Source organism: Bubalus bubalis, chromosome 19, assembly GCF_019923935.1.
Source record: "Bubalus bubalis isolate 160015118507 breed Murrah chromosome 19, NDDB_SH_1, whole genome shotgun sequence".
Lineage (NCBI taxonomy): Eukaryota > Metazoa > Chordata > Mammalia > Artiodactyla > Bovidae > Bubalus > Bubalus bubalis.
In genome coordinates, this window is record NC_059175.1 from 37378058 (window position 1) to 37391360 (window position 13303).

Below are 13303 nucleotides of genomic sequence, written 5' to 3' on the forward strand. Positions count from 1 at the left end.
ATCTAGGGGTTTTGTGGACCATACTTAAGAGACCCTCCTCTAGGTGGCTGCCACCTGCTGGTAGAGGGTTAGATTAAAAGGTCTCCAGACACAACTTTAATCCGGGCATTCCATGGTACTGCCTTTCAGTTCTTTATTAAAAAGCATGACAGAAAAAAAAAAAAAAAAAAAGGCAGTTACTCATAATTCATACTTTATGAATAGAACGGTTCACTGGCACATTGGCTGTTTCTGAAATATCCCTTGAGATCTTATTCAGCTCTTTTCACAAATGGCAGCAGTCATCACATAGATAAATCTACCTAATTTGAAGGTCAGACAGGAAATTACTTTTTTTTTGGAAGAACCACTGGTGGCATTACACTCTTCTAATTAATCCCAACATGGAAATGATTCACTCTATTGCAGAAATCTGAATCTGAAATGAACAAGTAAATGCAGGCTGTTAAAGCAAAATGCTTCCCTCACCTCCTCCTGTTTCCAGCTTCAGTTTTAGGAGTTGGGCAGGGAGAGTACGTCCTTTCTGATTTTCTTGTGTTTGGGTTCCCTAGCTGGGCCTTCCAAGATTTTACCTAGTAAAATCTAAAAAAAGAAAAAAACCAAACAAACCAAAAATCTGCAAGGCATCCTTCCCAGCATTATCCTGACCTCACTGAAATACTTCCTTGAATGAAAAGTTTATTTTCCTTCAGGGAGAAGAATAATAACCACATGCAAAGATATCATGTAAAACTAATTTTTTTCTTTATTGAAAATACATCTACAAAGTAACGCTTCTCAGTCCACACTGGGTACAAGTGATATGCAGAGCCTGTGATGGGCTGGCGAGAGGGTCATCTCAGAGGATCTGCTTTCCCTAAGAGATGGTTAGCATTAAAAAAGATCACACTGTGTAACAGAGTTAATTTGACATGGTTAATTTTTGCTCTACTGGTGTCATGACAGCCATGGATAATACATTAAGTTTTGTACTGTATTTCCCAAATAGAGCCTTGACATTAAATGGTTATTCCACCACAGCCTAATGTTAACTTTTGTACACACGTAATGCTTGCGATCTATATAAAAATATCTCTAACTGTGTATCAGAGGATGTATGTCTATATTTTCAATCTGTTAGCATAATTAAGTCCATTCTTCACCATTTTCAGTCAGAAACTCAAACACAGTTGGTATTGTCTGACAGCTCCCACTTCACATCTTTAACTGCATATTCCTTACAGGGTAAAAAAAACAAAAAATTAATCTCTAAACCTGGTAGCTGCCTTGCCTGAAACTAATGCCCCAATGTCTTTTTTTTTTTTCTTCTTGGAACCACGCTGACATGGCTTCATACCAATTCATCTTCTACCATTTTTCTCATGGACAAAAACATAATCAAATCAAACACCACTCCAGCTTAAGATTTTGAATGATTTTTTGAGTGGTGTTCCAACACAAAGAAATATCTTGTTCTACTCATTCTGAGAACTTTTGATGAGAGTCAAAAACCTTTTCAAATAAGAGACCACCCACCTGACTCTGGGACCTCTAGTAGAGACAGAGCTCATTCATTTGACTTGTTTAAAATAATATAAGAAGTGACCTTATATTTTAATCTGCAGACTTCCTTAGGGAATGATTTTTGAACTTAAGAGAAAACGTGTTTCAGGTTAAAAAAAAAAAAAACACCTTTTCCTTAAAGATGACTTATAATCTTGGTGTTTTAAAATCCTCTGTTTATAATGTCAACCATGCTCCATTCTTTCCTGGCTGGCTCTTTAGTGTTCCAAAGTAAGATGGGTAAGCACCCTTGCTAACTGATAGTCTTACTTTTTATTTTCTAAAAGTCTATGGTCAGTTGAGGAGTGGTGGGAGACATCCTTCCCAGAAGAGTCCCTTAAGTTTGGGAAGAAAGAAAGGAATACATCCCCTCTTGGGAAGAACTAAGCAGAGTTTCATGAACAACTCCTCCTGGAATGCCTCCAGTCTGGTGACGTGTAACTGACATTTTGGACTCAGGACCTCGTAAACCACACAGCCATCCCTCCCACTATTTAGAAACGTTCATTCGCAATGAATGTCTGCTTTGAAAGTCCCATGCTTCATGGAATGATCCTTGCTACAGAACACTCTGAGGGGAATTTGAGGAATCTGATGTTCTTTCATGGTGCCACCTGATGTTTGGACTGGAATCAATCATAAAGGCATCTAAGGAACTTGCTCATTTTATAGATGGGAACACTGAGGCCTAGAGATAAGACTTCATAACTTCCCCATGGCACATGGAAATTTCTCTTTACATGCCTCCTTATAGCTGTGCTAGGTGTGTATTAATATTGTCCTGCTACTAATAAAATAAGGACACAAATCATAGGAGAAAAGGGGGGGCATCCTCTTAATATCCAACTAATAACCCATTGCTGATCAATTTGTTTTGTGTTGATCCTAAAACTGAATTGTATTCGAAGGATTTTTCCATTCTGAAAGTTGATTTAAAACCATGATTTTAGCCGAGTATTTGAGTCTTTAAATTATAAGATCTATCACATTTACAGGATTGTGTGCCACAGAAACGTTTAAGATCTGATCAGGACTATTTTTGATCTCAGTACCTTATTAGATAAGACTAACACGAAATGACTTAAAAATTTCTAGGCTGGGATGAAAACTATACATTTTGGCCACTGCAAAATCCTCCCTTGGTTTTGGATGAATACTTCCCAATCCTGTCAGAGCAGGGAGGAGAAGGGAGGTAAGGGGCTTACTGGTGAGAATGAGTTGTAATGAGATGGAAATATTGTATAATGGTTTTCAAACACCTGGAGCTCAAGGAAGCATTTCTTTGTGTTAGTCTACATCTTGGTCTCACTGTCCATGGATTTTTCAATTTCGCTTTCCTGGGAAATCAGCTGATATGGTTTCTTCATTTCATTCTCTTCAATCACTGAGTTACCCATTTCGACATCCCGGTTCTTCAGTTCATGTCGTGACAAGTGTTCAACAATGCCAGCTCCCAGAGAGTCTCCCAACACGTTGGTGGTGGTGCGAAGGCGGTCCCTGGGGAAGAGCGCGGAGGAGTGAAAAGCGAGTCTCCAGTAAACATCAGGAGCTTTCAGCTCATGTTCTGAACTAGCCAGCTAAGTTATTGGGGGCATCTCTTAAGTTCTGCTTCCCTGTCTCCTTCTATTTAAAATTAATCTTTGGTTCTCTTTCCTTCCTTTTCCAGAAGGTCTCAAATTGGACTCTAGAGACCACTGGGGGTCACGAAGGTAAAAACAATTTTCATAATAATGCCAAGATATTATTTGCCCTTTTCCGTCTCACTTTCTCATGAATGTCTATCTAGTGGAGTTTCTAGAATACTACAAAATAACACAAAAGATAACAAAAGAGATTGAAGGCAGAAGCAGTTAGTCTTGTATTAAACTAGATTTTAAGGAGATTTTCAAAGATGTTAAATGGTGTCATTCTTTTCTCTAAATTTTTGGTTTGGAAGATGGTATTTTTTCAGAAAAATGTTATATATGTTAACATGTAATGAATTTATTATTGTAATCTTTAAATGTATTTAACATTTTAAAAATGCCCAAGCTTTTCTAAAATGATGAATATTGATAGATATGACCCATACAGATAAAAAAGTTTGGGGAGTCCTCAATTTTTTAAATGTAAAGGGGTTATGAGACTAAAACCTTTGAGAACCACCGGTTTACACTATAAAAGTCTTCACATGAATCGAGTAGGACTATGGGGCAGATAGTGGGCCGAATGCTTCCTATATACCACTGCATTTAGTCCTCATAGCACCACTGAAGACATTCCTGTCTTCGTTTTACAGAGGAGGAAACTAGGGTGGCTGGGTACCCTCCCAGTATCACACGGGGCAGGACACAAGCCCAGATCCAAGTGACTGTGGATCTCTGGCTTCAGTTAATTACCCCCCTCCCCCACCTGATAGTGTCTTGAGCACACTGAGCTTCTGCGGTCATTGGACCTAGCTCACAGCGTCTATGTAGACTCTAGCACCTACTGTGTCCTTCTAGGCTTTCAACCTGGGCATCCTGGGGAGAAATTCTGTAAGTGGAAGGGAAAGAAGAGGAGTGGAACTTGTCAGTCGAAAGGGTGAGGGGAAAAGGGCAGAGGGATGGGCCCTAGAGGTTAGGGTCTAGGGTATTGTTCTTGGAATTTTCCCCAGAGCCAAAAATCAATTCTACTTAATGACGCCAGCTCTCTTTCCACTGTCTTTGGGGACGCCCCGCTCCCTGCGGGGATCAGATGGGAACATCTGCCCTGTATTACGCCATTGGAATGGGAAGCACAAGGAGAAAGTCTGAGCCAGCCTGGGAGGCCCACATTTCTGTCCCGGCCACCATGGGGATGTGTTGTGCAATTCAGAACTGACTTCGCTAATTTATGTTGATTTTGCAGACAGTGGGTTTCCCAATCCCCAAATGGCTTTATGGAGTGAGAAGGGTAACAGCCAGATGTGCCCTGTGGGCTGATAAGGGGGTGAGTGTGCATAGAGTCTGGGACTGAGGCTCCAGATAGCCGTCGGGATCAGGCAGGGAGCACAATAATTACAGGCCAAGCTGCCCCTCTTCCTGGAGCCCTTTGGCAGGGGTGCCAGGCTGCCTGGTGTCCTAAGATGACAGAGGTACCCCCATGACGGCAAGTCAGATGATGCAGCCCGAGTGTACTCACAGGAACCAGTCCACTGCGATGATGAGTGTGATGTCGTCGGTGGGCAGGCCCACAGATGTCAGCACAATGACCATGGTGACCAGGCCTGCCTGAGGAATCCCAGCTGCCCCAATACTGGCGGCTGTGGCTGTGATGCTGTTAGAGGAAGTCCCCAAACAGAAAACTTTTGTTTAAATCTCCCCAAATAGAGAGCAGACCCTATAAAACATGCACAGTGGTGCTGTATGACTTGCCAAATTAAGGACACACTTTAGAAAAATGTAAATGAGATTGTTAAAAAAACCCATTGAGTTAATAAGCATATTAACTAATACTTATCAAATGCCTACTATGTGCCTCCTGATATGTCAAGCATGGCTTACCTCATTTGCTTCTTGCAACAACCCTTCGAGAGTTGGTCCTACTATTACAGCCTTTTCTAAATAAAGAACCTTGTACCTAGATATTGGGTTGGCCAAAAAGTTCTTTTGGCCTTTCCCCTGTGATGTTATAGAATACTTCCTCATGTACTTGAAAGTATTTTGTAAGGTCTAAAATACTGTATAGTTATAATAACAATTTATTTCTAATAATTCCTCTATCCAAGCAGAGGATTGTAAGGGATATTGAACTTGTATGGCTACTGTGGTCAGAAAAATAAATCAAATTTATGAATTCAAAAGCAAAATGATTTATGAACAAAGTTCTGTAGCACTATCAATATTTTTTACAGAGGCGATGTGAATTTCATTTGTAAGGCATATAACCCGTCTGGAACTCAGTTTGTTAAATATCTATTTGATAGGCTTATGTGACAATGTGAAAATGTTTTATGAGTAGATATAAAGTGGTATTCATAAAGTAATAAGTCTGTGGAAGAGACTGTTCATGGTTCCCTTACTTTGTCCCCCTTGTATAGTACCAAGTGTTCTATAGAGTAAGGGACCAGAGCTTGTGATCGTGTCATCCTGGGTGTTACCCTCATCCGGGTGGCCCTGATCACTAGCTCATCATTTAAAGGCATTCTTAAGAAAATGCCATATAGAATATTCCTTGTACCTGATTGTAATAATCTGTCCAAAGTTCAGTTCGAAGTTGTTAACTTGAGCAATGAAAATGGCAGCCAAGGCCTCATAGAGGGCGGTCCCATCCATGTTGATGGTGGCCCCCACCGGGAGCACGAATCTGGTAACGCGTTTGTCTACGCCATTGTTCTCTTCCAGGCACTTGAAGGTGATGGGTAGGGTGGCGGAGCTGAGCACAGTAAAACAGGACATGTCAGTTGACCATCCTGACATGTGAAGCGTGGCTTACCTCATTTGCTTCTTGCAACAACCCTTAGGGAGTTGGTCCTACTGTTGTGCCTGTCTGTTTTAGTACTTTGGACAGAGAGTTCCTTCCTCTCCCATATTCTAAATTAAAGGGAACTAAGTCAGCACTATTATAAATAGGGGAGAGGATTAGGAACAGTGGGTCCCTTCACTGCATCATTTGACAGCTCTTCTGCTTCTAGGTTCCTCCATGAGGCATCGCTTGTGATTACTCTCCAACTCCCACAAGAAGAGCCTGTGCTGACGCTCTGCCATCTCAGGTAAATGGCAACTGGACAAGGGAGATGAGAGTGGGCAGGAAAGGATAGTTGATTTCTATTTTTCTCCTAAAAGTGTATATCCAGCCATTCCCTAAATCCCAAATCAGTGTGATTAGCATCAGAGTCAAAAAGCCAATTCATGCGTCTAGACATTTAAAACCTGGAAAAAATGCACCCTGCCACTCCAATCTGAAGGTTCTGGTTCAAAGTAAGTTTTGAAATATATTTTCTGATAGGAATAAGCCATGGATATATCTATACCTGGAGGAAGTTCCCAGAGCCGTGATGAGCGCTTGCAGCAAACCTCCGATGAAAACCCAGGGGTTTTTCCGCGTTACCAGGAAGTAGAGGAGGGGTAGGACGATGACAGCATGGATGAGCAAGCCCACGATGACTGTCACTGTGTACATGGCCAGCTGTCCCCCGATCACTCCCATGTCTTCCATCTCAACAATTTTCCCTGCAATCAGGAAGAGTATGCCCAGAGGGGCGTACCTATGTAGAAGCAACACACGCACAGTTGGAAGCCTGATTTCCAACAAACTATTCCACAGAAATTACCAAGTGATAAGAAAAAGTCAATGAGAGTTGATTTCCAAACTTTTCTGCCCAGGATACTATGAGGGCTTGCAGAAATTATGAACTTCCTTCTTTCCTTTTTTTAAAATATAAATTTAAATATAAATAGTACTTTAGGCTTTCCACTCACTCAGAATTTCTTTAGGTCACAGTTTTTTTTCTCCAAAGCCAAGAAAAATGGTTGGTTCAGAGGTTTTGTTACTTACCTCTTTTTTTCCCTAAACACCTCAGTCGCTTTGGGAGTCCTCAGATGCCATCCACTCTCCAAGCTCTCCCCACCACTTCCTGTTCCCCTGCTAAATACCCTGAACAGTCAGAATCTACTGAACCAATTTCCAGACTTCTGGGCAGGGGAGAGGGGGCAGCATTTCCCACATCAGAGACTGATTCCCAAGCTAAAGCAAGATGTATACCATGCCATTTCAGTGTTCTAGATTTGCAGTCAACTCTCTTTATCAAGGACCACTTTTATTGGTTTTTCCTATATTACAACCTTGTTATAATATTACATGCGTGGTATTTTTTTTAACTTAAATAAATGTATTATAAGAGGAAATTACATGTTACAGTGCAAATGAAAAACTAACACCATTTGTGATGAGTAGGAGGCAATCGTAAAATAAACTCACAGCTATCAAAGTTAATAACATGCATGTATGTACCTCCACAATCAGGTTATAAGTGCTCTAGTTAAGCAATTATTATCCACAGGCTGCTACCGCTATTTGCAATCCTTCTTCTAGATCTTGCTTTACATCTGTGCAAGAATTAACATCGGAGACATGAAATGGATTGTATACATTGAATCAAGGCTGTGCTGCCAGGCTTTCAACTCTCTTTGTCCGATGTATGCTGTAAACCACAACCCAACTCCCATTAGCATAAAAACAGAAGTCGATCACCCTTCAGGAAAAGGGTCTGTTGGGAACTGTGGAGGACTTCTTTCATATTGAAAAATACAATGGTTCTTTTAAAAGCCCTTTAAAAACACAGGCCAGAAAAGTATAAGAGTACCTGTTTTCAGAAATGTAATAACTCAATGTTGAATGTGCAGGCGAAATGTACAGCTAGAAAAAGCTACATGTGAGGTTCATTCAGCAGCCTTTGAATAGACTTCTTTCATAAAAGAGGTGAAAGGTAGAGCATTTTCATAATATGAAGATAAATGTCCACTTTCAGCCCCACCAAGATTTCCAAGGAGGGCCCCAGCATTGCAATGGGGATGCCTGTGGAGACCGCACTCTGATCATCTTTGTGTTTCCGACTTCATATCCATCTTGTACAAACTCCTGAAAAATGGATTCTCTGGGCTTCAGTGGCAATAAAAACCAAGGATATTTTTAATCACGTTGGTGAGTGCTTTTCTTAGAAATGGATGCCTTCCTGCCTCAGGTGCCAAGAGGGAGTCTGGATTTTAAATAAAGGATAAAAGGAAAGCAACCCTCACAGGAGGTTTAAACCAATCACTGGGTTCTTCCCTGCTGGGGAGAGTTTACTTTTCCAAGGTCAATGTTCCTCTGTGGATTTAGTCTTTTCCTTTGTCTCCTGCTCTCAACTTTCTTTGAAGGAAGTTTTGTTATAAATTGTGGCTTGGCTTTCTATAACACTTCCCATGAGTCCCTCACACTAGCTGCAGAAGGGCCATTTACACTTCCTTCTTAGGACTGAAGTGGAGGAGAGGAGAGCTCGATTTTTCTGATGGTTCAGGGGTTTCGGCCTTTGCTTTTCCCTCTCCTGGGAATGTGATTCTCACCACTTTATATAGCTAGCTTCTCCTGGTCATTCAGAGCTCAGCAAAAAATGTCATCCATCTCTTCAGAGGCCTTTCTGTCCCAACCAAGGCAAATTTTAAGCCTCCTCCTCAGTTTTTTTTTTTTTTTAATCACACCACATGATATTATATAAAATAAAATCTCATGTTTTATTTTATTTTTTCTCCATAGCACTTGTGACTCCAAGCATATGGTTGATTTGTTTAAGAATATAAGATCTGAACAAAGTCCTACTATATAGCTCAGGAAACTATATATAATATCTTATAATAAACTATAATGGCAAAGAATTAAAAAAAATGTAAGATCTAGGACATCTTTGTCTGTTTTCCTCAGTGCTACATCCCTAGTGCCTGGCATTAAATGCTTGGTATACAGGAGACAATACAAAAATATGTATTGAATGAATAGTTAATTAGTTGTAAAAGAGGAATGAGCAATGGGATACCATCAGCACTGGAATAAAGGAGTTGACATCTTTCAAAACCAAGGAAGCAAACTAATGAAGAGAGGTTCACAGATACGTTCAAGGCTACTACCAGCCCAGAAAGTCACTGATTTTCTTATGCTTACCCGGATGAAATCTCTGCAATTGGCCATCCTGCCTGGCGGCATCTTCCTCAGAACAGAACACAAGTTGATGGCAATAAGCATCTTCTATAGAGCATACAGAGCAAATGGAAATACATACCACATGATCACTGCTACCAATCTCATGATGGCTTCGTTGAGAGAATCAAAGAACTCTCGCAGGGCCTGGCCCTGCTCCTTCATGTTTCCAATCACAAATCCGAAGCACATGGAGAAGACAACTAGTCCCAGGGCATTGACCCCATTCACAGACCCTGGGACTGGGACTAACTCTTCTGTGATCCTCGTCAGAGTCTCCATGGCCTCTGACACATTGTTTATCACGGCACCCACGAGTGTTTCGTTGGGCTGGATGGGCACTTTAAAGCTCCTCTTCTCATAGTTGGTTTTAAACTTAAAAAGAAAAGACACAACAGTGATGAAAGATGATTTTTCTTTTCTTCTTTGTACTTCTCTGCTCGCATTTTCTGTAATGATATACATTACCCTGAATTCAGAGAACTGTGTTATAGAAAGTATCTATCTATATCTATCACCTATCTAATCTGTGACAAACCTCTACTACTTCCTCAGTACAGATACACACACAAACACACACACACACACACACACTTAAATATACAGCAAATCATAACAGGAAAGAGGTTGAAGATGTTGGAGTAAACATATGCATGTTTCTGAAACCCTAATAAAATGACTATAATAGGCTTTTTAAAAATTAAGATATTCACAACAATCCCTGTATCCTCTATGGGTACATGTTATGTGATCACTGGCAAATCACCTAACCTCCCTTTGCTCATATCCCATAGCTGCAAAACAGGGGTCACTGGGCTGACTCTACCTCACAGGGTTGTTGTAATGATCAAATTAAACAATATATGAGATTATCTGATAAATTTTAAAGCACAGATTTTAATGTTGGCTAATGATACTCACAAATAAAGCTCTTCTGGAACTAGACTTAGTTGGCGATTTTGGTGACTATTAAAAATTTTAATATCCCCAAACAACATTCCTCCAGGTATTCCTGATTGTATCAGTTCTTAAGAAGAAGTGTTTGATTGGTGAGGATGACAACCCACTTCTCAAGTCTACAGAGGAGTGTCTCCTCTTACTCAGGAAGTGGTCTTGAGGCTTCCCTGGTTGCCCAGTGATTAGGAATCCACCTGCCAATGCAGGGAACATGAGTTCAATCTCTGGTCCAGGAGGATCTCACATGCTGTGGGGCAACTAAGCCAGTGTGCCGCAACTACTGAGCCTGCGGGCTGCAACCAGAAAGTAGCTTCTGCTCGCTGCAACTAGAGAAAGCTTGTGAGCAGCAATGAAGATCCAGGGCAACCATAAATAAATAAATAAATCTTAAAAGAAAAAAAGGGAGATGGTCTTTATACCAAAATTTCTGCATAGATGCCCCAGACAGAAGATGCTGAGTGTCTTCCTGTGGCCATTTGAAAGAAGCCCATCTCTCTATGATTTTAATAAGAACAGAATTTCTGGCCTTCACGTTGATGGTACTAAAGCACCAGAGAAAGTAATAATCTATGGATGCTGCCTGGATCTAGAGTCTAGGGGAAGAAAGCACAGCTGTACATGGAATGCTTGGCCATCACTTTACCAAGAGTACTGGTAAAGTATGGGAGACTTTTTTTGTGCAGTGGGAAACTATCATTTCCAAACAAGGACATGGCCAGCTGTCAATACTGTAGACGTAGCCCTAAACAATCAATGGCATTGCTGGTAATTTTAACAAAGAAACTGGTCCCCTTCTGTCTCCTATTCCAGTCAAATCTCTGTTCAATTGGGGTGCTTATGCATTTTAGTGCACCCCAATTTTAGACTGTCTAGGATGAATTTTCAATCCCAACTAGCCTTTCCTACACCTCCAACTCTTTCCCCTAAGACACAGTTTGCAGCCTACACAGAAATTGCAACCTCACTTGCATTCTGATCTAAGACAAATAGATCTGGAACGATACATTTGCTTCTCCTTCAAAATCATGTAAGTGCTATCCAAAACCAAATATTGAATACAATAAATCTGTGCGAGTCAGCACTTTTCCCAGTGCTGCTAGAAATCAATGTTTTTGAATTCGTCCAGTGCCAGCTGACTAACTGGAAGAATCAGCCCCATGGTGCTGGGGTTGGCTGGCTGGATTGAAAGGGGATTATTATTTATGGTTACAGTTGTTTTGAATAAAAAGAGTTAGATTTTGCCTTGTCAGCCTTTTTTTTTTTAAAGAAAGAATTCTGTTTGAATTTTGCAGTATGTGCAAAATTGACTATTAAAAACGGTCAATACAGATTTTAAAAAGGGAAGAAAAGTGAAGAGTAGAAAACTTGGTCTTCCATGAGGTCAGGGTTTGGTTTTGTTTATTTTACACATCCCAAGCACAAGGGTTAGGGTAAAGTGACACCATCTGGGGAAATGTTTGGGAACTACTATTTAACAACTATAATATTTAATTGTTTCCCTCTTAATATTTTGGGTAACAAAGCTTTTTTTTAATTCAATTGAGGTTAGAATGAGCGTTACTCATTTTATCCCCTAATAGTAAAAATGTATTTGTGTGTTCAACACAGAGAGCCAAGGGTTGCCTGGATTTGGTGCTAAGAAGAACTGACGCTCACTACGGCCTCCTGGGAAGTGTCGCATCAGCCTAGATACTGCTTTCCAGGAAGGGGAACAGAATGTAGAAGCAGAAAGATGACAGAATTGGGAATCAGCACAACAGGTTTGAATTCTGGGTCTGGCATTTACGACTTGTGAAATCGTATGCCTGTTACCTGACCCCTCTGAATGATCACAGATGAGTTGCCTCATTGATGAAATGAAGACAATGATACCCATCATATTTATGTGAGGAGTAAATACAACATTAGTGCTTGGCACAGAGCAGACATCCAATACGTGATGGTGGCAATCCTTTCTGACATGGTTCCTCCTTTAGAGGCCTTTAAAGGCCCTCAACAGACTTTTAAAAAACACAACCCACTGACTTTTAAAATCAAACCCAGACACTTGAATAATCTCCCTGATCTTTGAAGCAAGTTGTAAATATATCTTATACTGGAGTTTGTGTGCTTGGTGAGCTTTTGTGTATGGGATATGGAGGAAGGGAGAAAGTCTCCTGATTAGCCTTCTTAACAATTAACAGAGACTTAATGAGCCATTTGTATGCAAGACATATAGTGTCTGGCAACTAATAAGCCTTCAATACAAGGGAAGACCCCTCCCTCCCCTCCCAATTCCCCAGAAAACTCTAGTGCTTTCCATCTAGTTGGCAAAGGAAGTGTTTCTTATTGCAGGGAAACAGGAAAAAAAAAAGTAAATTCAATTAAAAAGACAGCCACACTCTGTTTGCCAAAGAGGAATTTCAAAGGGGAATTCATGGCTGTAGAGTATTTACCTGTTTAAAGCAAGCTTCCACCAGATTTGGAGGGAACATATTCCTGCAAAGAAAATAATGATCACTTGAAACTTTTCCAAATAATAAATTAGTTCCTTAAATATCTTTTCATTGTGTGTAAGGTAAAGATTGTATCCAACTAAGCAGCAGATGGAAAAAGAGAAAGATTTTGGTAGATAGTTTTGAAATGGGATATAGGTCATCCCTAAGTGTGGTCCATGTAGTTCATATTTTTCAGTTTAAATCCCAAATCCAACTCATCTGTCCTTTTGTCAGACAAATGAATTTTTAAAATTCAGACATCAAACCCTGCGCCCAGGAAGAACCCAAGTGAAAATGGAAATGCCTTTTAGCATAAGCATTCTGGTTGACTGGGGCGGGGCGGGGGTGGCGGGGGTCATTAGGGGTCATTCAATAGGGGTCATTTTAGTATCACGCTGGGTGTTTAGGGACCAAATGTTCTGAATCAAATGTCATGGTCAGACTGTGGAATTTTATTCTCCACAAAGTCCTCCCAAAGAATGCTGGGGGGTGAGATAATGACTCTGAATGGTTAGAGCTTCTAGCCCTTTGGTAACCAACAGGGAGATGGTCCACAGAACTTGAAGTTGGGGCCCAGGTGGCAGAATTTGTCATTTCCTTAGACCAGTGTCTGTGCTCATGGTGGGGAAGGAATGAGAGTCAGCACTCTCACTGGG

At 40.7% G+C, this 13303-nt stretch overlaps 1 protein-coding gene across 2 annotated transcripts in view; it reads right to left on the reverse strand.

Annotated features, from left to right (window-relative positions):
• Nucleotides 1–722: 722 nt before the first annotated feature.
• SLC1A3 (solute carrier family 1 member 3) overlaps nt 723–13303 on the reverse strand; it is an 80487-nt gene continuing 67906 nt past the window's right edge. For both annotated transcript variants that reach the window (XM_006059555.4, XM_044932707.2), the window contains 6 exons: nt 12606–12648; nt 9296–9588; nt 6515–6748; nt 5722–5916; nt 4684–4818; nt 723–3039 (listed from right to left, as the gene is read on the reverse strand). In XM_006059555.4, coding sequence (XP_006059617.1) covers nt 2835–3039; nt 4684–4818; nt 5722–5916; nt 6515–6748; nt 9296–9588; nt 12606–12648 — 1105 coding nt within the window. In that variant the 3' untranslated portion in view covers nt 723–2834. The remainder of the gene's footprint in view (nt 3040–4683; nt 4819–5721; nt 5917–6514; nt 6749–9295; nt 9589–12605; nt 12649–13303) is intronic.